Source organism: Dipodomys ordii, unplaced genomic scaffold (genome assembly GCF_000151885.1).
Source record: "Dipodomys ordii isolate 6190 unplaced genomic scaffold, Dord_2.0 Scaffold65, whole genome shotgun sequence".
Lineage (NCBI taxonomy): Eukaryota > Metazoa > Chordata > Mammalia > Rodentia > Heteromyidae > Dipodomys > Dipodomys ordii.
Window position 1 is genome coordinate 3866627 of NW_012267281.1, and position 27543 is coordinate 3894169.

At 40.0% G+C, this 27543-nt stretch overlaps 1 protein-coding gene across 1 annotated transcript; it reads left to right on the forward strand.

Moving 5' to 3' along the window:
- The first annotated feature begins 599 nt into the window (after window positions 1-599).
- Ccdc168 (coiled-coil domain containing 168) lies at window positions 600-20647 on the forward strand. Its single transcript, XM_013022956.1, has 2 exons — window positions 600-643; window positions 1837-20647. The coding sequence occupies exons 1-2, from the start codon at window positions 600-602 to the stop codon at window positions 20645-20647; spliced, it is 18855 nt and encodes a 6284-aa protein (XP_012878410.1).
- The last annotated feature ends 6896 nt before the right edge of the window (window positions 20648-27543 follow it).

The following is a 27543-nucleotide window of genomic DNA, read 5'->3' on the forward strand; positions in this document are numbered from 1 at the left end:
GGCTTTTTTCTTTTTGCTTATGTGGTACTGAGGAATTAAACCCAGGGCCTCATGCATGCAAGGCAAGCACTCTACCACTGAGCCACCTTCCCAGCCCTGAAAGGGTTAAGTTTTAATGTCTACTCATCTTGTAGATGAAAGTAAGCAGTCAGAAGCTTAAAGCTAGAGGTCACCATTTAGCAATATTGACCAAAGGCCTTCTCTGTACCAGCCATTGTTCTAGACTCTTGAGGTACACCAGTGAACAAAACAGAGGTTCTTGGCTTTCCTCTTTGCTTTTGTGTGATTGTTTTGGGGGGTGAATAAAATAATAATAAGATAAAAATTACATATTTTTAAAAGGTGACATGTGAGACTAGGAAAACTTGTGCTTGTGAGGCTTAGTCCTAGTAAACAAAAATAAACAAAAAAAACCCCAATGAGTTTATGTTAGATTTGCAGGAATGGCTTGTTTCAGGTTTTTCTTATGCTGGGTCATGTCTATTTGTGAACTAATGTGAATATATGATTCCTATGTTACACTGAGCCTAGTCATCTGAAGTAAATTGGGAAATATATATTATTATCACTAATTCAATAAGAAATTTTGACTTGTGAAAATGGACCTTGCTACCAAGGATTATACAGTAAAAGTAACAAAAACGTAGACATAGCCTTGTAAGTCTGCTATAGCTGCCATAGTAAATTACCTGGCAGGGGAGATACCATGAGCAAAATAACAGACTGGATGGCATAAACCACAGAAACGTATTTGAGGCTGGTAAGTCCAAGGCAAGGTATCAGAGCTTAGGTTTCTCCAACAGCCTTTCCTTTGGTTTGTAGGTGGGCACTTTCTTGCTGTATATAATCTGTGTGTATGATATATACTGTTGGTTCTGTGTGTGTGTGTGTGTGTGTGCATGTGTGTGCACATGGGCGAGCGTGTGTGCACGTATGTGTGTGTAATTAGAGAGATTTGTTTTAGGATAGTTATAGTGACTAGCAAGTCCAACATCTGCAGTTAAGCCTAAGGACCACTTCTGCTTCCTCTTGGCAGGTTGGTCTTTTGTTCTACATGACCTTCTGCTGATCAGAAGGATTGTACCCATGTTAGGCAGAGCAATCTGCTTTTCTGAGTCTACTGGTGTGAATGTTAATCTCCTTCCCTAAACACTCTCACAGAAATGTTTGACTGTGTATCTGGGCACTATGGCCTGGCCAAGGTGATATATAAACTTAACCATCACATTATGCATTGCTGATGTTATTGACCCGAGGACTCATTAAACTGACACTCATTTGAGGTACATGAGTCCTTTGTTAGGATCATTACTCTACCCCCTTACTTTGACTCCGAGATTGTATTGAGAAGTACTCTCCTAAAATGTACACTTTTCAGTTGATTACAAACCAATATCTGTTAGAGATACTGTCAGTTGTCTACAGAAAGCTATAGTTTATACTACTGAACATTCTTCTGATGTGCATGCTAAATTTCCATAAGATTGTTTTCTTCTGGTAAAAAGTTCATGTAGAGAACAGAAACAAACTGATATTCTTTGTAAAAGAACAGTAATCTTGCCACTTTGACTTTCTTGGTGTTTGTTTTGAACCAAGTTTTAGAGAGCTTAAGACAGATTTTCTCATTCTCTGAAATACGTAAATGATCTGCTTCACTAGCTGATGGGTTAATTAAGAAAATGGAACTAGGTAATTATTCTGTAGTGTGTATATAGTAACTTTCTTTTTATTTCTATATTGATCTGCTTTTACATATATGATTTTTAACTCTATTGAAACCTTTTTAAAAAATAACCCCTAAGTGAAATTTCATTTACACAGCCTTTTATGTTTTAGAAATGACATCTTTTCAGAAAGTACTACTTCAACACTTACATCTGAAGAAAATGAAAGTCACTTTGAAGATCACATTTTATCCTCAGATGAAAAACTATGCTCAGGGACCAGTGAGAGAGATTATCAAGTAAACTGCTTTTGCAAAAGTCGCATGCCATTTCCAGGTGGTGCCAGCTCATCTTTGTCACTGTTTAATTCAGAAGTAAAGGAGAAATTTCAGAACCATAGAGAATATTCAGAAAATGAATATGAACAAAACCATTTTTCTTCAAAGGCATTATTTTCCATAATGAAAACCAACAAAAATAAGAAACCAGAGTTTTCTTCTGATCTTAGTTTATCAAAAACTTCTAAATCCAGCATAGAAAATGAGGATCTCAATGTGGCACCATTCCCTCCTGCCCACTTAGTTCTCTCTAGACACCAAGTTAGACTTCTGGAGGAAAATGTGAGACATCGAATTTCTTTAAAACCCAAATTTATACTACAGACTAAACATCATTATGTATACCCAAGATCTCAGGAGAACTTTGAACATTCTCTTGAACTAGAATCACGAAATTCTTTTCCAGAACAAAGCGCTATTCAGAATCAAGGGTTTTATGATGCCCGATTTGCTAGTCAAGCCCAACAATTTATTTATAACCAAGAATCAGTCAACGATCGGCCTAATAACCCGGTAAACTATTTTTATCAGCCTCAAGATTTGCCGGTGAAACCATTCTCCAACAGCACACAAGGCTCCTTTCAGACCCAAGACATGAACAGGAGCCAACATTCCATCAAAGTTCCATGCATTATTGAAATAAGAGATTTACTCAAAGGCGGAGAGGCTAATGAATACTTCGGTGATGCCCAAAATTCTGCTTGTTTTAAAGATTCAAACAAGATTAAATGTCCCATCAAGGAGCAAAATACTGGCTTTCAGAATGCTGAATTTTCAGCCTTAAGTCCAAAATCAGTTGCTAAAGATATGCCACAACTGAAGAAGAAAATGCCAAAAGGCCAGGGAAAACTTGCTTCATCTGAATTAAGTCAGTATTCTGTATATAGCGCAATGCCTTGTATGCCTACCGTTAAAGAGCAGAAAAACAGAAAAAAATCATCATATAATAAATGCAAACTCAGTGTTAAAGTTCCATCTCTGAAAGCAAAGAAAACACCAACTTCATGGGTGTCTCAAATCATAATGTGTCACACTTCAAAAAATAAGAATGAGTTAGGATGGAAACATAACATTGAAAAAGAAGAATTACATCTTATGTCTGTCTCTAAGCTTATTATTCCGTACATTGAAAAGCATTCTAGAAAAAATCTAGTGAAAGTCCTGCCAGATGTAATAAAATGTGACTATTTTGTAAAGAAACAAAATAAGTCACCAGATGTAGAGAAAACCAGTTACACGGGAATGTCAGACATTATTGAAAATTTAAAGCAATATGGCAGAGAAAATACAGCACTACAAAATACTTCATCAAAAGTGTTACCTCAATTCGGACACTCTTTCATGATCAATGCTGATAAACTAAAAGCACCTTATTTCTTATTAGCAGAAGTAAACAGGAAAAGCAAAAAACTTCCTGAAGTCCCTATTGAGCAAGCATTTCACCTGGATATTCTAAAGCATGAGATACCTTCCGAAGAAGCTATGTCAGAATCTCGACAGAAATTTACCTCATCTCTAGAAATAAAAATGAAGGAAGATGTACAAAGTGCAGAGAACAGAGAAGAGCTACCAGCTAGTACACCAAACCTGCAAGGGGACTTCCCAAAAGAGACTGCACAGAAACAAGAAGATTTACTGAAAATTGTTCTGGAGTTCTCAGATGTCAATTTGCTTATTTCCTTAAGACCCCCAAACCGTAAAAGCAGTGAAGAATTACAAGGCATAAAAGTGCAAGCAAATACTGAATGTGTAAATCCAAAGAAAAGTATACCATTGTCTCCCAATATTACAACACAAAATGGTAACCTAATTGAACATGAGGAGCTAGAATTCAACACCAGAAGCAGTATAAAAAATATGCATCACACTAACAGCACATCTGATGCATTTCATGATACCACATATGCTACCATTTCACAAACACCCGATACAGAAATGCATAGCAGGTCAAGCGACAGAAGGGGTACATCAACAGTTAGACTTAGTAATTCAGTGTTAAAACAAGATGAACTAGAACATGAAAAGGAAACAGAGAAAGAAAAATGTATTGATGAAAGCCCTATAGTTAAAGAACCACAAGACTGTGACAGAGAGGAAGACAAACAAAGAGCAGTTTCACCACTGTCACAAGACCTCAGGTTCAGCATTGATAAAAAGAAGAACAGTAAATGTGTCAGATTTAACATGGAACCAATCAGTTTAGGAAGCAAGTCGATTCAAGATAAAGAGCAACAAGTGTATCCACAAATTCCTTCTACACAAACTGCTTCAAGGGCTGTTCCAAGCCCTATCACTGATCAATTGCAAGTAGAGAAAATGAAGCAAAACCCATCCAAACCCACCAGCAGAGAAAATGCTATTGATCCTGTATGTCCACTTATGCCAGAGAACTTGCCGACTGGCAAATATTCAATTGAAACAAGAGAGAACTGGGTCCCCTCTGGTGAAAACCTCAGAAAGAAATTAGACAGTCGTATGGCACAAGAGAAGGAAGATTTAGAAAGGGATTTATCTTCAGTTGCCATAGAATCTTTTGAGACCAGAAAAAAATGGTTAAGAACAAAAAATTCACTCATCAGACAAGTGATTAGGAAAGTAAAGAAGCCTGCAATTTCACAGATGCTTTATCTCAATAGACGTGACACTTTTAGCCATAGAAGAAAATTGAGAAATAATGCTGAAATTATCATTAAACAAATGCTGCAAGATAAAAGTTTGTCAGATGCGCTTCTGAATGCTTACCCTCACGTGTCTATTTTGCCTGATACTGGAATGCATACCAGATTAAATGCAGAGAATTACTGTTATATTGAGTTAACACAAGGAAAACCCCAACTTGACAGTGAAGGAAAGCATTTGCATTCCTTTTGTGAGGAAAACACATCCCCAAACACTCTGGAAGCTCGATTACAAGAGGAAGTGAAATTGGTAGAAGAAACTCAACCAAAATTAGCCCCTCATGATAGTGGGATCTTCAGATATGACTTGGCCACCAAAATGAAAGATATCTATCAAGGTAAAGAAGCAACAGATGAAATGTGCTCTTTAACAGACACCAATACGATTAGCCAGACAGAAACAGAAAAAGGAATACCAAGAGAAACACGATTCATGTCTACACAAGGAAAGCAAGAAGGCAGTATTACTTCAGACGACGTCCAAGAAAGCAACTTTCAAGATGAAGAAGAAAGAGAACAGGAGATGTTATTAAAAGTAATTCCACAGTCCAACCAACATCTTGAATTCTGTTCGGGTACAGGGAGAGATCTGAACTTTTACGAACCAAAGAGCCAAGTAAGTAGGAAAATTCTGTATGTTCTAGAACAACCTGCCGATCTGGTGCAAGGAGAGGAGCTGAGGAAAAGCATCCAGGCACAAAATGACACAATCGGTACAGTAATTGCAAAACTTCCCCCTCTGAAATCAGAGGAATCACTAACTGACGCAATTTTAGTTGGTACAACAACATATGATGCATTGCCGAATGAGAATCATTTGGCAGGTGTACTACACAATTGGAATGGAGAGGAAAAGGTAGAGTTTAGAAGTGACCTACAAACAACTATTCTGGGATCTATGAATCTCTTCAAATCTGATCTACCTGAATCTACTAGGCAGAGAAAAACGTTTACTTGTAAAGCCTTAAAAAGCAAGAGTCCCACATGCATAATTATGAAGGTAAAAAAGCCATCAATTTCAAAGATATTTAATATTCCACAATGTGGTTACCGCAAATATCTACCTCCAAAGACCTTAAAATCACAAATTGTTGAATTTTTAACGTGCTCCAGAATCCTATCTGATGGATTTTATATGATTGTACTGGAAGCAGAGAAACAAAAAGGATTAGCACAAGAACTACCAGCAGTTTCAGAGTCTTTGACTTTCTCCCCCCATATTTCACCTGCACCTAAAATAGAGAGAGGCATTTTAGCACTTACGGACAAACGACCTAAAATGAGTTCCAACTGTGTAGCTTTAAAGGCAAAGAAGGCACCAATCTCCCAAATGTTTAATATCATAGGATGCAGTACACCAAGCTACAGAAGGCCGTTAAAATGCAGCTCCAAAACCAAGATCAAACAAGGTAAATTGGTGGGAGATCTATTTCTAAACGCCATTTCCTCTGCCACACCTCAAGCTGAAACAATGGAAAAGGACCCTCGTTCTAAGGAAGAATTAAGCAGTGTAGCAAGTCTAAAGACTTTATTGCCAAAAGCAGAAGAATCAGAGATTGGCTTAATATTATGTGATGCATCTTGGGATGGAAATCTTGGAAGAAAATGGGATAGTACCATTTCTGAAAAAAAGTCACAGAATCAAAAGGACTTAACAGCTCTAAAACCTTTAAGTTTTTCCAGTCTTGTGTCAGCTGAATCTAAAAGTGAGAGCTATACATTCGAACGTGTACGCAAAAAATGTAGGAGGCCCAGGCATAAAATGTTGGGGGCAAAACAACAAAGATATCCTACAGGAGGCCATAGAAAGAAAAAGCAACACAAAATTAAGTACCAGGAGGGTGAGAATCAGTGGTATGCAGGTGTGAGAGAGTCATTATTCAGTGCCATGGAATATTCCAGAAGTCCATCATCCAAACTGATGATGGATAAACGATCATTTGATACAACAACAAAAAGGGACACTCTACCTAAAAAAACTGTGAGTAATCGTACTACAGTAGAAAAGGAAAAGGTACAAGAACACATTGCCCCAAGTTGCTTGAGATCTATAGATTTTTTTATATCTGTTTTGTCTAACTCCAAAAGCAAGGGAAATACAAGACAAGTATTGAAAAATGAAATTATAGTGACTCTCAGATGTTTAACTGGGAAGGAAAAGAAGCCATCAGTTTCACAGATACTTAAAACCAATGGACACTTTATCATAAAACATAAGAAGAAATTCCAACTCAATTTAAGAAGCAAAATAAAAGCCATGGGGCAAATTAAAAATGTGACGGACACATTTCTGAATACCACTGACTTCATGTCAGATTTCTCTGACATGACAAGGCAAAATCAATTAAAACCAGAGATAGCTATGGAACAGTGGAGGCATAGCTATCCACAGTTTTCACAAGCAGCATCACCAGTTGAAGGCCGAGCAGAATATTCTGATTCCACGAACAAGGGTGATACTTGCAACCCGTTAAAGGAAGTAAAACTACATAATGGAGAAAGTGGAGGGGAAAAGCAAAAACCATTCATAGAAACTGGTCCTTCCCACACGAGCAATTTAACAGTAAATGTACAGCTCATAAAGGAATCTGAACCTGACAAGTCAGAGGACATGATTTTAGGAGAGCCTTTTTTCTCTGAAAGCCAGATTTGTGAAATGAATCCAGAAATAAATGTAAAATTAGAAAACAACAAAAATGTGCAAGTAACTGTCAAAGTTGGACTCTCAAAGGTGGAAAAATCACGTGTTTGGGCAAAACACAGTGAGCCAACAAATGATGCTGCATCTAGAAAATATGATAAGAAAAAAATGGACAACTCTGATTTAAAAGAAAAATTTCCATACCATTTGGCAGGAATTGTAGATTCTGTTGACAAGCAGTTATCTGCTTCACAAGAAATTAAAAATTTGGCAGATAACCTAAAAATACCCGAAATGTCAAGTGCTAAAGTTATACCTTCACAAGTACAACAACCAACACTTTTATGGTCGCATAATACTGTAGACCATTCTACTGTAACCATTAATAAAAAGCAGAACTCTAAAGCTAGAAGCATAAAAGTAGAGAAAAATAAAGCTGAATTAAATGCCAATGTAATATCAACACCTGCTTCTATGCCTACTCTACAAAATATGAAAACAGAGCAATCATTTAGTATATCGGATACATACGAAAGACCTTCTAAAACCAGAAATGCCATAACCAAAACAAAAGTTGGAGAGAAAAAGGCATATAAAAAACAGGTTATGTTTAACAGAACGCTACAGAATAGTCAGCCATTTGAGTTTAGAGTAGTACAAATGAGAAACTCCGAAGCACCTTTAATTAATAGAGTATTCCCCAAGAACATTCCTTCTCAGAAAACAGATATTAATTTAATGGGTCAAAATACAGAGTTAAAAGTTGGAAAACAGTTTATTCCAGAGACTGTTCTTTTCTCTGAGATTCATCCTATTCAAAATGAAAAGCAAAATGAATTTAAAACAAATCCCAAAAATCTTGTCCCACATAAGAAACAGCAAGAGTTCTATATCCCAGAAGCTATCTGGAGTTCCACTTGTGCTTACATTACTATGCATCCTAAAATTATAATATCTAAAGATAAGGCAAAAACAGATGATGTGAAAAACCCTCTACCTATCAGACAGAAAAAACGGAAGGCAAAGAAAAGACCAGTTTCTCAGTGGCTTGGATTTGGTACTGGAAGCAATAAAAAAGGACGAAGAGTTAGCACACAGCAGCCGAAGGCAGTTCTACTGAGTAAAAATGTAGCAAATCTAGTTCTTGAAGGTCATTTTGACTCTGGATGCCTTAGGTCTCAGTATAAAACACTTGCAGAAATAAAAATGAAGCAAGATAAGTTGAAAGAGGGGGAAAGCATCCTCTTACATCTAAAGATGGATAAACTACTAAATGAAAGGCCTACGTCGTCCTCAGGATGTGTCAATGTATCCAGAATCATTGAAAAACTGGAAGAAAATGTGGGTCACCAAGACATTTTAGCAGACATTCTCCAATGCTGTATACAACCATTACAAACTGGGTCACGACAATCAAAAGCGCTTCATCATGACAGGTTAGATTTACAAAGAAAGGTGCACTCTGAACCTGTTTCACAGAAAGATGGAACCAGTCACATTCTGGGATCCATATCATCTCCCCTACTGGGTCGAACTCACACTGGAAAGCCAAAGGAAGACGTGAAAGGAAAAAGCATACATCAAGATGCAAAATTCCTTAGCCTGCAAGTAAATGAAGCATCCTATAGTTCAAGTATACAGCACATGCCCCCAAATATAGAGACACTACTCTTGCATATTAAAAAACAAGAGAAGAGGAAGAAAAATATTAGAAAATATAAAAGACTTGAAACAACCATGGGCCTGAAAATAACGGGGAATCCTGATGCAGAACAGTTTATCAGCAAGTACAAGAACACTGGCATACTCAAGCAAAAAGACAAACCAGAATTGGATGCTAGTGTAGGTACATTGTGGACAGGGCAGAAGCCGTGCCCTGTGGACAGCACATGCCACCATGATACAGGAAGAGCTGCTGTCAGGTCAGGTCCTCTGTACCCCCAAAAGACAAAAATGAAGGTGAGGAAACTCCCTGTGTTCCAGCTGCTTTATGTTACAGGATATGGAACCCGAAGCAACAAGAAGGAACCCAGAGGTAACATTAAGGAAGGAAAGGATGAATCACAGCAAGGGAAAACAGTGACAGATTTCCTGCTGAATGATGTTTACAACTGTGGTCAGTTTTCGTGTCAGGTTACAGCGGTTACAGAAGTAAAAGGGGAAAAGGACACACCACAAAAGGCAGCACAGGTTGTTCCACAGCTGAACCTGAAGACATCACTCAGTGAAAAGAAAAGGTCATCTACGCAGATCATTGATAAGAGTGCTAGACCAGGCACCCTCAAGAAACTAGAGCAATATGACTCAGATCAAAAAGAACTCCAGGTTATTTCATTAGACATTTTCCCACGATGTAGAGATTACATAATGATTAGCCCACAAATAGAGAAACCTTTCCATGTGAAATCAAAAGTTGATTTAGAGAGAGATGTAGTATATAGTGGTATATTTCCAAAGAAGATGGAAATCAATGGCAAGATCCGTGATACCACAAGAATTAGAACAAATGAAGAACTCACTAGGGAACCTTGTCATTTAGAAAACATAGGCGAGGTACCTAAGGAAGGAGAAATGTATATTAGCAGAAAAAATGTTTCAAATCTATTGGGAAGAGAAGGATTAAATGACACTGGTCTCTTCCTAAATTCCAAAGACCAGAAATCTCTAGGGGATCTGCACGGAACATGTCCAGATTGGAGAGAACATGCAAAACCAGCTAGCAATCCTAAAAGTGTTCTAGATTCTGTACCTTGCTCCACTAGGAGCCCTCTCCATTTAAAACAGACACCGAGTATGACAAGAGAAAGAAGGGATAATATCTCTATAAATGTCCATGTGAATCCATGCCATGAAGAACAATCCGTGTTAACTGCTATTCCAATCAATTCAAAAAGATGGAAAATGGACTTTTCAGAAAAACCAAGGGTAAAGCAAGTGGACATTTGTAACCAGACGAAAGAAAAAATTCTGGAATCCATTTTCTCATGTGTGTTTCATCAGTTCCACACTACAAATCCAAAGAGACAAGTCCCAGCAGAAGCGATGTTAAATTCATCTGTTTTAGAGAAAGCATCAGATGAAGCCAGTATTACAGCAGATCTTTCTCCATGTACCAGAGGGATTAATGCACATATTAGAGGGAGAAAAGAACATCAAGAAAGTACATCCGAGGCTCTTCCAACATGGGCTTCAAGCTCTCTGATAGATAAGTATCAGATTGCTTCGTCACAACTAACCAAATCACTAAAGCCAACAAACAGTCGACAATACACTTTTAATACAGGAAAGAAGAAACAGAAAGAAAAACATAGAAATGATCATCTTCCAAAGCCTATATCTCATTCCAAAACAGATCTACTTCAAATGACACATGACTATTCAACTCCACAGACCAGAATACCACTAAGAAAAATGGATGTGATAGATGAATATACTCAGCAAAGAAAAAACAGACAGAGTCAATATCACTTGCCCATTTCCTATGAAAGCATCAAGGAGAATACATCATGCTCTGAAAATTATCCCTGTCATTGGCCACATTTAATGCCATGGCTGAAGGGAGTGTTATCTGAAGAAGGTCCTGTTTCAAGCAGGAAAAAAGGACTAGACTTATGTTTTAAAAATCAAACAAGTATAGAATGCTTTGTTCCACCAATGGCAAGGCAAATGAACAAACAAAATGCAATGCTGCCTTTAGAAGCATGCGGTAAAACCATAAAATATTGGAATCCTTTATTCTCTAAAGGAAATCAGTCATCAGATAAACCACAGGTCATTGAGACCATATTAAATAGTAACTCACCCAAGATAAGAGTTACAAAGAAAGGAGACTTACATAAGGCCAAAGAAAAGCAAATAGAAGCATATGTACCTAGTATACTTTTACATTTTCTCTCAATCTGTATACATCTTTGGCATGAAAATAAGAGACAGAACGGTGGCCTAAAAGAGGGAGTTATGAAAGGTATACAATGGCCTGAAAGTAGAGCCCTGAAATCTGTATTTTCAGATACATTTGGTGCCACTGACTGCGATATCCCAAGTGATGGACTAGAAATGCAATGGAACGTCAAAGATAAAACCATAACCATAAAAGAGAGACATGGTGATCAAGATTGGATTGTCACAAAAATAGGTGAGCCCATCCCTTCTTTACCTGACTTCAAATCAGATAAAGAGTCAACTGATGTGATTATCTCCAATAGGATAAAAAGAAAAAAACAAGAAGAGAACGGTGCAAAGGCAGTAGAAATGAAAGGAATAAGGGACTCTGGCATTATTTCAATGACAGAGAAATCCTCACTGTCGCACGTAATCGGAGGAAATGAATTACCTTCGTTATTTAATATTGTGAAACAAGAGAAAAAGGTACAACTAGGTGAAGGTAAATTGGATGTGAAACTGGCAAACACTTGTACTTTCTTACCATCTCCGTGCCATGCTAATTTGAATTCAACAATAAAAGAAAGACAGAATAAATCAAAAATAGTTAGGCATGACCTGCCACCACTGATGTCCCAGACATCATCAAAAGTCAGAGAAGTATCATTTTCAGAGTCGGCCAATCAAAATAATTTAAAGAATGTAATAGAAGTAAAATGTCTGCCACAGAGGAAGAAAAAATGTAAAGAAAATACAGTCAATGTAAAAGATATAATGGACCTTGTATGTAAGACTCTAACAAGGAAAGAGTCACCTTTTAAACACTTACTACATGGAAAGGAACCACGGCTGAACTACAAAAAACAACGTAAGATAGTTCAAGAGAATAAAAATAGTCCAAGTACAGTTCAGAATAAACTGCAGGATTGCGTTCCCTCTTCACCTCGCTTGGAGTGGGATACTAAAATAAATGAAAATTACAAGCAAGGAATAACAAGATTCCATCCTCCATCATCGACACTCCAGAGGTTGTCAGGTACAATAAGAACACCTAAGGAGCCAACGGATACTATTTTAAGCAGCATGAAAAGAGCAAAATGTTTGCCACAGAAAGATAGAGTCAAAATAGCTCCCAAAGAAATAATACAGTCTGAAAGGATAACTGTGGAGAAGAAGCAATCTTCAGTAGTGTATAAATTACAGTTGAATACTGAAAAAGAAGAGAGAAGGATGCAGGATGATGAACAAGGAGAGAGTCTGAGTAAATTTTCCATCTCTCTTCCACTTTATTCTGAAGTCAACACAAAAGTAAAAGGAGAAGAAGCTATGCAAATGAAGGCAAAATCATGCCTTCTACAGCCAAAGCTTCAGGGGTCATCAGCTAGAGATGAAATAACATGTGCACTCTCTGCATCTAGTCCTATCACAAACAGTGTAATAGATGCCATGGAAAAAATAATATACAAAGAAAGGGAGGATGTAAAAGTGGACGAAGTCGTTCCTTTGAAGAAAATGGAATCATCACGCTTACAGGAAATTCAGCAAGACAAAAAAGATCAAGAGAAACAGCAACAAAATGTGGTTCTAACCAATTCCCATGATTGGATACCTTCTTCTCATTTAAAACTGATTTTGAAGATAGAAAAAACTAACCATGGAACTGAAGCAATGAAGTATTCTCTTCCAGAACTAACATGCAAGCTATTATCTGATGAAGTGAGAAAAGCAAGTAAAAAATCTACCAAGGGTAAGATCACAAGCACCAAAAACATAAAAGAATACATACTACAAAAAGAAGAGGATAAAATAAAAATATTAGCCAAGAGAGGCATAGTATATCCAAAAGATAAAGATTTGAAAGGAAATAAAGAGCAAGGGAAAATGGATCCACAAGGCAAAACACAAGCAAAAACTGATGGAGAAGGCAGCAAAGAAAAGAAACGGGATGGCGAAGATCAAGAGGAAATGGAGGGAGAAGGCAGAGAGCAAGGGAAAGTGGATCTACAAGGCCAAGAGCAAGAGAAAATAAATGGAGAGGGTAAAGAACAAGAGGAATGGAATCAAGAAGATAAAGATCAAGGGAAAGTGAATCCAGAAAGTAAGAAAGGGCAAAAGCAGACAGATCCAGAGGGCAAGCCGCAAGGGAAAGCAGATGCAGAAGGTCAGGGATCTGGGAAAAGAGGCCCAGGAGGTGAAAATACAGAGGTAATTATGCATGCACATTTTCATCTTGCACCTTCCCAAATGGATTGTGAATTAGACACAAGCATGAAAGGAGGAGAAGACGTACAAGGAATATTAGGATGTGCCGTTTCACGACTATATCACCAGAAATTGTGTGGTGCGGGCAAGGTGGCACCCGCAATGTCCATTGGGTATGGCAAGTCAAATGACACCAGCACAACACAAGAGCACCAGCCACAGAAAGGGAAAATGGTGTGTATAAAGCATGGAAGGCACTCTGCAGGCACAATTTCCAAGGCAAATCAGTTCCCACTGCCACACGTGCCTCTTATTGCTAGGCACGGTGGCCGTCCACCCAGCAAAAAGACAAATGTCAATGAAAACTTGGGACGTGTGCCAAAGAGAAAAGGTAAACGAGGTGAAGTTCTGACCTTACCTTCTATTCCCTGCAGTAAACCAGACAAAGGAAATAAAGCAAGGGAAGACAAACCAGAACTAACAAAATCCATTCTCCCCTGTACACGGAACATAGAATCGTTGAGTTTAGAGAAACTAAAGTATATTGTGTCACCTTTGATTGACACCTTGGGCAATTCAAAAAGAACAGAAAACCCAATAGAAAAAATACAAGGAGAAATGGACCCAGGAATAATAAAAAGCTGCTTATCACATCTTGCGCTCCCGAAATTATTGCCTGCAAGACAAACGGCATCCACAAAGACCATTGCTAGACAAAAGAGAAACAAAAAAGCATCACTTCCACTAGAAGAAGACAGAGTACAAACTTTAGCTAGAAATGACTTGATACATCCCGATGGCACACTTTCCCAGAAAAATACATCGACATCTCCTTTTATGTCTCTTATCAGTCAGTACAGTATTCTGAGCCAGAGAAAGGAACCACCAAGGAGCGGTAAAGAAAGAGAAGGTCAAATGCAGGAAGAAGCAAGAGCTTCTAATGTGGGTCTGAAGAAAACTGATTCTTCCCTGTCATGTCCTTTGCAAGTAAAACTTCCTGGGTCATCATGTGAGGAAGTCTCGTATGCAGATGTAAACCAAAGTATTAGTTCACAAAGTCTAAGAGTAAAAGTAAATCCACAAAGGCTATGTGAAGAGGCAAAGGACAGGTTGGAAACAGAAGGCACAAAGTGTGGCATAGTCTGTCAAAGAACAACTCTGAGAGTAAAGATACCCCCATCTGCACATATATTTCATAGAAAGATAGTACCTTTGAGTATTAAGGAGCAAAGAAAAGAAGTTCAAGAGGCTAACAGTAAACCTAGAATGGTTCTAAAGAAATCGCCTTCCTTACCTCCTTTGTCTTACTTTAAATGGGATACTAATGTAAATGAAAGGGAGTGTCTGCGAGAAAGAACACAGTTCTCCTTTCCATCACTAACAATTCAGGATGCTGAGTCCATGGACACATTAGATGGCAACAGAAAAGAACTGCTACAGCCCGTAACACAGGAAGAAGAAAAAGAGATGCTCCAAATAGACGTGAAAGACCTTTTGGATCCAACAATAAGGAAGTTGTTATATTCACATATGCTCAGAACTGAAGAGTTGCAAAGGAAAATCAAAGAACAAAAAAGAAAGATGCAGGAACATAAGAACGCACTCATTTCCATTCTGGAAGACAGAATGAAAAAATCATCTTTCACACAATTTCAGTCCAAGAAATCATCAGATAGAGTTAGAATAGCATGTCCAGAAACCATCAATGATGGAGATCTTGCAAATGATTTACAAGAAAAGAATAGAGAAAAAGTTGTAAGAACGAACAGTGTAGCGGTCACCACAGATATGTATTTAAAGACAAAGAAATCCCCTATTTTAAAAGCATGCAATTTCAGCAGCCTTCAGGGGAAAACTAAAGAGCAAGAGAGAAAGACGCAAGAAGGCAAAAGGGAGCCAAATTTGACGCCCACTAAGATCTCTACTGCTGGATGTTATCTACCTCTGCTTAGCATGTGTGCGGGAGCAGGAATGGAAGAAAAAAGAAGACTAATGTCAACAAGCTCCTCTCTGCCCACAGCAAAGGACCTGAAAGCAACTGGACATGACGACAACATGTATTTAAAGACAGTTACTGGTGATGTTCTAATCAATCTACAATGTAGAAAACAACATATGCTACAGAATAAGGAAGAAGATGAGGGTCAAATAGGAGATATTCCAGTATTCCCCAAATATCAAGAAATGAAGGGAAAAAAATGCAAAGATGAACCATGTATGGGTCTTACCAAGCCTGCCACTTCATTACTGTGTCTGCCTCAGCTCCAGTTACAGAAAAACATAGAATTAGGTGACGGAATGCTAAGACTTACAAGATCCTTGCTGAGAATATTAGAAACAGGAGAAGCAACGCTTTGGGAGACGACTGGAGGAGATAGCATGAAAGAGGTTGCCAATCAACACATGTTTCAGAAAGGAAAGACAGACAGAAAAGAGACCATAAAGAAGAGATGCCCAGATATAATTATGAAGGGAAAGAAATCACTTCCTTCCTATAAGCTCCATAGAACAGAACTGCATATAGATATCAAAGGGCACAAGGGAAATGAACAAGAAGAACAAGATGAACCACAAGCTCTGATTCTAAGAAAAAATCATCCTTCTAAATCTTCTTTACCTAACCTTAAGCGAGATGAAAGTTTACAAGTAGATGAAGAAAAGATTGGAAGCAAAACGTCTCTACTTCCATTAATAGTTAAAGCATTCTCTAATGTGGAGAAAATAGCAGACACAGAGCCTGTGTATGGTGATGCCAGAAAAGGCAAACCATATAGGACCCCAAAAGAAGGAGGATTTGAAATGACGACCACAGACATGACAATCAGGGTACATTGCAAAGGGCCTGCAAGTTCACCAATTCCACATATTCTTAATACAAAAGGATTCGCCCTGAATATGAAGGTACGGGAGAAAAAAGTGCACGATCATAAGGGTGAACCACATGTGATTCTGTCAAAGACTTTCCTTTACACACCGTCAGCATGTCTCTGTACTCTGGAGTCAGGGGACAAAATAGACAAAGACGTGAGTGGGATCTCAGGAGCCTGTTTTCCACAGCTACATCTCCAGGAATCATCAGACATCATGGAAACAGCCAATAGAGAGTTAATTGATGGTAATAATAAAAACGTTAAAAAATCAGCACAGAAAGAGAGAGAGAAGCAGTGTAGCTCAGACTTCATGGACGATGCCCAGCAAAGGAGTGAACCTTCAAAAGTTAGATCAGAAAAGGATGAGAAAATGTACTTCACTGGATTTGGTACTATCAGACACAGGAAACTGCTGGAATTGCACTTGATGGCTCAACAGGAGAATGAACCTGAAAAATATAAGAAAGAACATGGAGCCGCCTTTAACTCCTACCCCGCAACTGCAAACCTGAAAAGACAAATTGACGTTAGCAATCATTCTAGCCAAAAGAGAAGTGGTAAGGTTCCTATTGCGCTGCCAAGGCAGACAGCCAAGCGAATGTGTGTCACCTTTGGCACCCCTGTAAGTTTAAAAGGATTTTCTGTGGCAGAGAGAGAGACCCACCAACAGGAGACGGTATCCAAAGTATCTCCAGAATCCGTGGATTCATTAAAATTGTATAACCCAAAGAAAGATGGACAAGGGAGTGATAAAATAATCAAAATGTTGTCTCCCCAAAAGTTAGGATCACTTGAAAAAATGAATACCACCAAGTTGATTACCCCTCAAAAACTAGAAAAGCAAGATACCATTATGGAAAAGCAAATAATGTTGCATTCCAAAAGTGGTCACAAGACTAGGTCAAACTCTACCCTTTCTGTTAAGTTTCCATCTCGGGATAGGAAGCCGGAGACAACATTGGAGATAGATGTGGACAGGAAAACTACATTGTACACCAGTCTACCAATACTACCAGGCGTACACATGCAGATCACAGAATTTAATGCCCTAAGAAGAAAAGAAGATCTGACACTGCTTGGTCCAGAACAGGGAGCATGTGTTCTGGAATTCCTTCAGAAGTCCCTTAAACCACTCTGGACTTGTCTGTTTCAGTCTGAACACCTAGAGGAAATAAAGAAGGAAACGAACAAGATCACCTCTGTCAATCTGGAACAGCAAAAACAAATTGAGACTCAAGTAATCACTCATACGGAGAACAACTGCCCAGGCCAACAAACACAAGAAAAGGAGCAAGAATTGTCTGGCATAAAACAAAACCTCCAACTTCAAGAATCACTTCAAAGAAATGTTGTGGATTCCTTTTGTGCGTCCATCCCTCTTTCCCTTAAAAGACAGAAAATAAGACCCACAAGTCTGAAAACAGAGCCGAGGCCCAGTAAGAAAACTGCAAGTTTTGGTTTCACTAGACAAAGTACTCCTATAAATAAAATAGAATATACCTTCAAAAGAACACAGAATACGATTTTATGGAATAAAAATAGCCCAAGAATCGTTATCAGAAACCTTTCCATTTCCATGAGACCACCTCATACAAAAGAACTGGAGACAAACCTAGGAAGTGAACAGAGACCTTGCCTTTCTAAGTTCAAGGAGAAATCAGCGAACACAAGTAAAATCAAGAGGGAAACCTTTACAGTTGTAAAAGAAAAACTGAATACTACCAATACAATCCCACAGTATTCCCAGCCTTATGTGGTGAATGAACCACAAACACAGCCACTTCCTCAAGTCAAAGCAGAAGCCAACCTTAAAAACGAAAGAAGTCAAAACAAATTAACTCCCAGTACAGGAGAAAAGATTGCTCCGGGGCAAGGTGACAGGATTATTAAAAAGCTCAACTTGCATATCATTGAGCAGGAAGACAAGATACCAAAATGTATTCTCTTGCACACAGAGTGTCCCTTTACATTTGAAGATCAAAAGACAATTGCAGAAGCCCATCTGAAAAGGACCAGGCGTATGACTATTAGAGAAGAACCACAGTGTGGAACTCAGCTGCTCAAAACCAGAGAGTACACCTTGCTTCCCCAAGAAAGAGACCCAGGCGGACCCAGCTGTGGTTCCACACGAGACATTCAGCGGCAAGAAGCTATTCCAGGGACCGTGCCTCGAATTCAAAACGATGAAGTCAAAACACTTGCAGATGGTGCAGGTGCAGAGCGTTCGTTTCCAATTTGTGAAGCAATTAAAACCCTCTGTGACTCCCATGTCAGAACTAGGATCCAAGACAAAGTTTCTTCCGACAGACTGGGGAAATTCCAAGACTATGAGCCTGCTGACACGACATCACTGCCATCTCCAGAGAGTTCACCGGCCTGGCCAACCATCCCCGATTCCAAACCCAAAGCCATTTTGCAATATTTTACTCCCGAAGAAAAAAACAAGCTCGCCAATTACCTTGATTCAAAAGTTATGGAAATAAAATGCAATCTGATGCCAGAGAGAGCAAAAGCCTCCTTCCAGAAGTTTAGCTTTTATTCTAAAGGGGATATTTTAGAAGAGAACAGCTGGAAACTCGATCTAAGACAGAAGAATTTGAGTTTTAGGTCCCCAGAAAGGGTTGAGGCTGTTGAACTTAACTTAGAAGAAAATTACCCAAAAGACTATCCTCTTCACAGCTGTGTGGAGACGCCGATTGCTCGTGCTAAGTGTGATGATAGACAGCCCATCCCAATGCCACGGACTATTCCACAGCCAGACAGTGGAACATCTTCCAAAGTGTCAGCTCCGGATCATCCAGCGACTCATGTTCTCCAGAGCTATTCAGCAAAACAAAGAGATAAACTCCTCATGCACCTTTCTATGAAAACCCTGGAAATACAGATGAAAGCCCTGTCCAGAATTGTTAGAGAATCCTGTGCGATGGCCAATGCCCAGGACAGAAAGAACCCTTCCCCCAGCAGCTGTCTTCACTCTGCTGTCAAAGCGCCAAAGCGGAAAAACAGAATTTTATTACTGTTTGAGGAAAAATCTCTTCATCAAATAGACCTGGATTTACAGTACAAATACCTCCGCTTTCACCTGGGGCTTTCTGTTGAAAGTACGTTCCGAAAGCCAAATGCTCTTCCCCATCGTCCTCTGAACATGCCCACGATTTCACCAGGTAAACAAGTAGATGAGAGCAGAGAGCGTGGTGCTCTTTCCTCCGATCCACCGAGGTTAGAGCCGCGGATTCCTCTCGACAAGACAAGTTTCCAGGAGAATCCATTACTCTTCACAAAAGCCCTGGAGCCGGTGAAAGCGTGTGCTCTTCCAACCCAGCTACGTGAGGTGCTGCAGAAAGACACTAGAGCCCCTTCCCTGTTAAGACCCTGCGTGACCCCAGAGAAAGAGAAGCGCTATAGTGTACGCTTTCAAGAACCGAATACCCAGAAACCTCTCCATGTAAGAACTCAGGCAAACGCTAGTGGTTTGGAGGATTCCCATTCAGCTCAGATTTCTAACGACTTCTCTCATCAGATAAGCACCGAGAGTTCAGCTACCTTGGGGAAATGCCCGACTTCTGAGGGAAGTGAGGATGAGGAGTGTACGATTTTAGCTGGCATTTTACCCAAGGCTTCCCAGAACATTATATTCGAATTACAGAAAGACGTTCCTTTGGGAGATCTCTGCAAGAGGAAAGAAGTGGCTTATTTGAAGCCATTGTACAGCCAAGTTTCAGGGGACCGTCATAAGACGGCTTCTAGAAAACACACCTTAATAATGTCCCCATCTCCTGTTGGATCTCACAAAAGCGGGAAGTACAGAGCATCCTCTAAACATCTATATCCGGACAGCTTGTGTCGGAATTCACCAAACGCTGTGGAAGTTCACTCCGTGCCATCTGTATCATGTAATGAAGAGAAACCTCCATGGACGGCATTGAGCACAGCAAATCCCTCTTCCACTTCCTCCTTGGAATCAAATATTCCGTTACATCCTGGAAAAAAACACCACATGCATCCAGAAAGCAAAGGAAGAAAGAAGACCACATTTGACGTATTTCGAAAGCACAGTGAGCCCCATCAGCCCCCTAGTATAGAGAAACACATAAGAAGGAAGGAAGTCCATGATTATGAGTCAGAAAGACTGACCTCTTCCCAAAGCAAAGATGGACCAGCAACAAAACTTCATCACAGGGGCATCAACTTCAGTTCAGAGAAACTACAGCAACCCTTTTTCTACGCGTGTATGCCTGCAGACACGTTAGAGGTTGTACCCCAGACTGTTCGCTGGACTATTCCCTCAAGAACCTTAAGGAAGAGAAACTTCAAAGTGCCCCTGGTGGCAAAGATTACGAATTCCTGGAAGATGTGGGGTTCACCAAGATAGTTGTTGGGGTCCTTAAAGTGCATTTCTTCAAAGCTAATATTATCATGTATACATTCCTTTACACCGGAATGCTGGTTGCTATGGTAACGGAAAATAAAGATGGATATCTAATAGTTGGCTCATGGAGTGTTTCCTCGGTGGATATGTGTGTTATTTCAGAAATCGAATTGTGCAGTTGTGGAGGGAGGCCAGGATGAGTGAGGAGATGGCTTTGGTTTGGCACTTACCAGACTGAGCCCTCCTTTTAACTGCTGCGGTCACCTGGTCATGGAGGAGCATCCTACAGGCGCTCAACCACCAAGGGTCAGGATGAGGAGTTGTAAACTACCTGAGATGGGGAATGTCTAGACAGCTAGGACAAAGAGAACGTAGGGAGAAGGTAAAGTGCGTTAGAAAATAGCAGTCAGATCAAATGCCACTAATTATGGGATGACATGAAGTAGCAAGTATTTTAATACTTTCGATTATAGAGAACTTTGATAACACAGACGGAAGGAGTGGGAAGGGAGCGAAGGGAGAGAGGAAGAGAGAAGAGAGAAGGAAGGGAGAAGAGAAGGTGGGAGAAGAGGGAGAAAGGAAGGGTAAAAGGGGAGGAAGGGCTCTCTCTAAGCCTCTTCAAGAAGGACTTAGAGTGGATACTACTTCTTTTGGCATATTTGCTATTATTTCTGCAATCGCTAAAAACTGACAAATTATGTCAAATAGAAAGGACTATGGGACTAGTAGTTCACACCATGTCCAGCAGATGTCACTGTGTTCCCCTCTCAAGCCCAAACTCCACAGGTTTAGAATCTCAGCCTTAAGTTCTTATCAGTGCTCATATTTCTGTGGTCTGTTCAGATAATAGGACAGAGGAAGTGTTATGAGTAGGAAAAGGGTAAATTGAAAATAGTGAGACCCTAAAGCTGGGTTCATTGTTTTTACCACCAGATTACCCTACATACATGAGCCACTTTAATTAGACTCACTTTTCATTTTTAATAATGAAGGTCTGAGTGGCATTAGTGCATTATGGTAGTCTGTGAGTACTCACGTGTTTACATGCCTCGTCTCTTTTCTTCCCTCCTCAAGCCTTGAACACCTTCTCTGCATCTTTAGAAGCAAACGACTGTTGAGAGCTGACTTCTCAGATGCCTTGCCAATATTTTCCTCCTTGTAGTTCTACTTTGAGGTGGCAATAACAAAGTATCTTAGACTCTGCAACTTACAAAGGTCATAAAATTAAGTTCTGGAGGCTTGGAAATCCAAGGTCAAGGCGGCGGCTGATTACATGTCTAGCAGAGGCCAATTCCTCATAGACAGTTTGTTCTTTTTTTTTTTGTGTGTCAGACATGGGGCTTGAACTCTGGGTGTGGGCACTGTCCCTCAGCTCTTCAGCTCAAGGCAAACACTCTATCACTTGAGCCACAGCACCACTTCCGGTTTTCTGGTGGTTTATTGGTGATAAGAATCTCATAGCCGGGGCTGGGAAGGTAGCTCAGTGGTAGAGTGCTTGCCTTGCATGCCTGAGACCCTGGGTTTGATTCCTCAGCACTGCATAAGATAAAAGAAAAAAGCCGGAAGTGGCGCTGTGGCTCAAGTGGTAGAGCGCTAGCCTTGAGCTGAAGAGCTAAGGGACAGCGCCCAGGCCCAGAGTTCAGACCCCATGACCGGACCCCCCCCCCAAAAAAAAGAAAAAGAATCTTGTAGCCTTTCCTACCCGGGCTAGCTTTGAACCTCGATCCTCAGATCTCAGCCTCCCACATAGTTAGGATTACAGGCTTGAGCCACCAACTCCCAGCGACAGTTTGTTCTTATTGCATCCTCACATGGTAGAAGGAAAAAGAGGTGAACAGAATTCTATTCCCATCCATGAGAGCACTGCCTCATCACCTAAAACACTGCTGAAAGACCCTATCTCAGAGACTGAAGTAGGAATTAAGCTCCAACATGAACTTTGGGAGACTTTGAAAGGTCAAACCATAACATCCATCTATTCCAACTTACTCTAAGCATTTCTCCCTTACGACGTCAGCATTCTTTCATGCGCTTCCCATCATTTCTAACAGCCTACGTGCCTTCGTTTCTTTCTTCTAAATAAAAAGCATCTCTTCACCCTCTCATTAACTCATTTTCTCTCTGCAACAAAAGGTCTCAGAATTTTCTCTCCCTCATAATACAATTTAAAGATTTTGTTGTTTTTAAAATTCAATGTTGCTATTAATTCTTATTTGTTTCCTTTTCCTTTGGTGCTGGGGATTGAACCTAGGGACTCAAGAATTCAGAAGAGGGCTGGGAAGGTGGCTCAGTGGTAGAGCGCTTGCCTTGCATGCCTGAGGCCCTGGGTTCGATTCCTCAGCACCACATAAGCAAAAAGATAAAAGCTGGAAGTGAGCAAAACAGTTATTTAGGGAGGAAAAGTGGCTAACCTAGATTTTAAAAAAAAGAATGGAAAAAAGAATGATTCTAAATAAGATGCTTTAAGTTTTGATGGCACTACAGCATTCACAAGTGCTCTCTGATCCTTTTTCTCACTGTGCCAGGAGAGCTATAAAAAGGCAGGCTATATTTGGGTCCTTGTCAACGTCCAGGCTGCTGCTGCGGCAGCAGGTCTGAAGTGGCAGGGCTAATGTGGAGTGCAGCAGTCCACAGCTCCCCGGGACTGGTGGACAGCAGAAATCCTCGATGAACTGCACACGAAATCACAGCTACTCTCTTGGAAGGGAAAGGATGATGACATTCTCATGTTCTGTCCGGTTGATCTCTGGCTTCAGAGAGGGGCTGTGGGATAAGAAAGTGCTATTTTCCATGCCTGTGTAATTGAGTTTTTCTGATCTCGTTGCCTGTGCATGGAGGCATGCTGCAATCCTTCCTTGGGAAATCACTTGTGGTGGCTCATCTGTCAGGAATGGAAATATGATCCCGTGCTGGAGCCCTCATAATGCCCTCGAGACGGCGACACAGGGCAGAGCACCAAGGCTGTGGCAATTTGCCTGCTCTTCCACTAGCCTGCGATTCAGGGTTTCAGCTTGCATCTACTTGGTGACTGATGTCTGAGTTTCACTCAAGGTTTCCTACAAACACTGGGAGACAGGATTTGTACAACAGCTACCTGTTAGACTTCCTCTGGGGGAACTAATCCTGAACATGCTCCATTATCACCAAGTCTCCACTGAAATATTAAATGGTAAAGACTTGTTACTGTTTCCTGTTGTTCCAAGTTTGTTTGTCTTTTTCCATATGGATTTTGTTTTTATTTTATTATTTTATTTTATTGCCAGTCCTGGGGCTTGAACTCAGGGCCTGGGCACTATCCCTGAGCTGCTTTTGCTCGAGGCTAGGGCTCTACCACTTGTGCCACCGGTGCCACTTCTGGCATTTTTCTTTTTGTCAGTCATGGGGCTTGAACTCTGGACCTGGGTGCTGTCCCTGAGCCTTGCAGCTCAAGGTGAGCACTCTACCATTTGAGCCACTTCCTGTTTTCTGGTGGCTAATTGGAGATAAAAGTCTCACAGGCTTTCCTGCCTGGGCTGGTTTTGAACTATGATCCTCAGATCTCAGCCCCTTGAATAACTAGGATTATAGGTGTGAACCACCGGTGTCTGGCCAAGAAACAACTTCTAAGTTTGTTGAGTCTTTGTAAATTTTTGTTTTTGTTTTTGTTCTTGTTTTTTTTTTGGGGGGGGAGTCTGGTTGTGGGACCTGAACTCTGGGCCTGGGCACTGTCCCTCAGCTCTTCAGCTCAAGGCTAGCGCTCTACCACTTGAGCCACAGCGCCACTTCCAGCTTTTTTCTTTTTGCTTATGTCGTGCTGAGGAATCAAACCCAGGGCCTCAGGCATGCAAGGCAAGCAGTCTACCACTGAGACACCTTCCCAGTCCTGTTTTTTAATTTTAGTGTCTATTAACTTCTGCCCTAATTTTTATTACTTCTTTAGGTTTGGCTTTAAGAGTTTGAGATGCATCATTATGGTATTAACTTGAGATATATCTATTTTGTTGATGCACTCATGACTATAAACTTTCCTTTGCTGTGTCCCAAAGGTAAGTTGTGTATTCATTTTCATTGGATTCTAGGAATTTGTTTTTATTCCCCCTCTTATCTCTCCAGTCTCCATGTATGTGTTTTCTAGAGTTGATTGTTGTTGTTGGGTTTTTTTTCCAGTCTTCCGTGGAGCTTGAACTCAAGGCACTGCTGTCTCTGAGCGCTTTTGCTTAAGGGTAGTGCTCTACCACTTTGAGCTATGGCTCCACTTCTGGTTTTCTGGAAGTAAGAGTCATCTAGACTTTGCTTCCCCAGGCTGGCTTTGAACCCTAATCCTTAGATCTCAGCCTCCTGAGTAGCTAGGATTACAGGCATGAGCCCCCAGTGTCCAGCTGTTTGGTGTGTTTTTTATTTTACAGTTGACTTCTAATTTTATTCTGTTACGGTCAAACAGACTACAGGGAGTCATTTTAATTTTTTTCACATTTACCATGACTTCATGACCTGGAATATGGTCTATTTTGAAGAATGTTTCATGGGGCTGCTGAGAAGAATGTGTAATGTCAGCTGTAGGATGAAGTAGTTGATGTCAGTTAGATCCAGTGGGTTGATGGTGTCATATAAGTCTGTTGAGTGTTTGCCTTCGTGACTTATGTACTGGTGAGAGAAGGATATTAACATCTCCAACTGTCATCGTGTTGGGTCTGTGTCCATTTAAAAATCTAATAGTATTGAACAAGTTAGACACGCTTGCATTTGGTACATAGATGTTAAGAATTGCTGTCTTCTTCATGGAAAGTTCTCTTTATTAATAGGAAGTGGCCATCTTTGTCTCTTATGACTCATTTTGATTTGAAATCTCCTCTGGAAGATAGGAATAAACATAGTTACTTCTACTTATTTTTGAGACCCATTTGCTTAGAAGACTTCTTTTTTTATCAACTTTTCACCTTAAGTGTTTTTTTTTTTTTCCGTCAGATAGATGTATTTCTTTAGACAACTGATGGTTGGGTCTTTTTTGTGTGTCCATTTTTAAGTTTCTTCACTCATTTTCTTTTTTCTTTTCTTTTTTTTGGGGGGGAGGGTCCGGTCGTGGGGCCTGAACTCTGGGCCTGGGCACTGTCCCTCAGCTCTTCAGCTCAAGGCTAACGCTCTACCACTTGAGCCACAGTGTCATTCCGGCTTTTTTCTTTTTGCTTATGTGGTACTGAGGAATCGAACCCAGGGCCTCAGGCATGCAAGGCAAGTGCTCTACCACTGAGCTACCTTCCCAGCCCTCTTCACTCATTTTCTTACTACTGAACTTTTAAAAGATTTTTTTGGTCTATTTTGGATAATAATCTCTCATTAAAATGTTCTTTTGTGAAAGTATTCTCTGAGCCTATGTCCCATCTTATTCCCTTGATGATGATGTTTACACAGAAAATATTTATTTTAATGTAGCTCAGCTTACTAATTTTTTGTGGGTGAAGTTTGGTTTTATTTAACCCATTATTTTTCTTTTTACTCTGATAGAAATTGTTGTCCTGTAGGATCTTGCTATGCTCAAGGAGGGGCTGAGCAGGCAGCAAACCCCTCTACATTACCCTTTCTCCACTGAAGGTAAGGTGCCAAAATTGCTGTGGGCACCTCATGAGTTAATAATATAAATGGGTTTTCAATTTTAAAAAAAACTATGCTTGTAGATTGCATTATTAGTATTAACATTTGATTAGTGTTATTATTAACAGTAGCATTTTCTCATCATAGTTCAAATAGCCTAACTTCTACCAGCCCCAGGTGCTGTCTGAGTACCTACCTTCAGGAAGGAGCTGTTAGGTCAGAGGGGGAAAAACTTCTCTTACCCCTGAGGTTTTCTTAGTAATCTTTTATTCCTTTACATCTACCCTGATCCTTGATGATAAACTCTCACTTGTCTGTGTTGTATTTGTGGTTGAACCTCAATTCTGTTCCTGGCTGCAAAATCTGTGGCAGTAGTCCAACCCCTCAACACAATCTGACTCACCACACTTTACCACATATGATTAGGTCTTTTTTGTTAACAGAAGAACCAATAATTATTTTGTGATTAATAGGATTATCCCAATTTACACTAAGTTCATTTAGTTTTAAAATGAAGTGGAAATGAAAACCTGCATCAAGTTTGAGTCAGCAATAAATACTCCTTATAGAAAATGGCGCCAGGGTATGAGGGTGGCATAGACCCTTGTTCAGTTTGAGATTCTCCTCCCCTATCCTCTCTGCTCTGGCAGTGGCAGACATTCCATGCAGGGACTCATGATCACAACCAACTCCACCCCTGCTGAGATCTACCCCACCTACTTCCTTACCAGCTTCTCAGATGCAAGGTTTGGGAGCACCTTAACCTGAGCAACCCAGAAATGCACGCAGTTATACCCCTGGTGTCTCCCTTGACCTCTGGCTAATAGGAACACATAGAAACAGTTCCCCCTTTGGTCCTCTGGTTTAGCAAGGCTGAGTTGCATTTCAAACAGCTCCTGAAGAGCTCTCAGGAATGACTCCTAGTACCTGTAGCATCGAGCAACTGGAAAATGCATCCTTCCTTTGCTTTTTCTTCTTAGTCTCTTTGTGCTGGATCCCTACTTTTAAGTTAACCTTGTGGGGCTGGGAAGGTGGCTCAGTGGTAGAGCGCTTGCCTTGCATGCATGAGGCCGTGGGTTCGATTCCTCAGCACCATATAAGCAAAAAAAAAAAGAAAAAGAAAAAAGAAAAAAATAAGTTAACCTTGCTGAAGAAGCTCAAGTTTATGACAGCTTGTAATGAAAGTAAACAAAAAAAAATCCACTCAAAGCACATCCATCAGGTTAACCTATAATGGGTAATTAAAAAAAAGTATAGCCTTTGTTATTATTGTTGTTATACTATTGTTATCATCATCATCATTATTTTCTTTTTCTTTTTTTTTTTTTTTT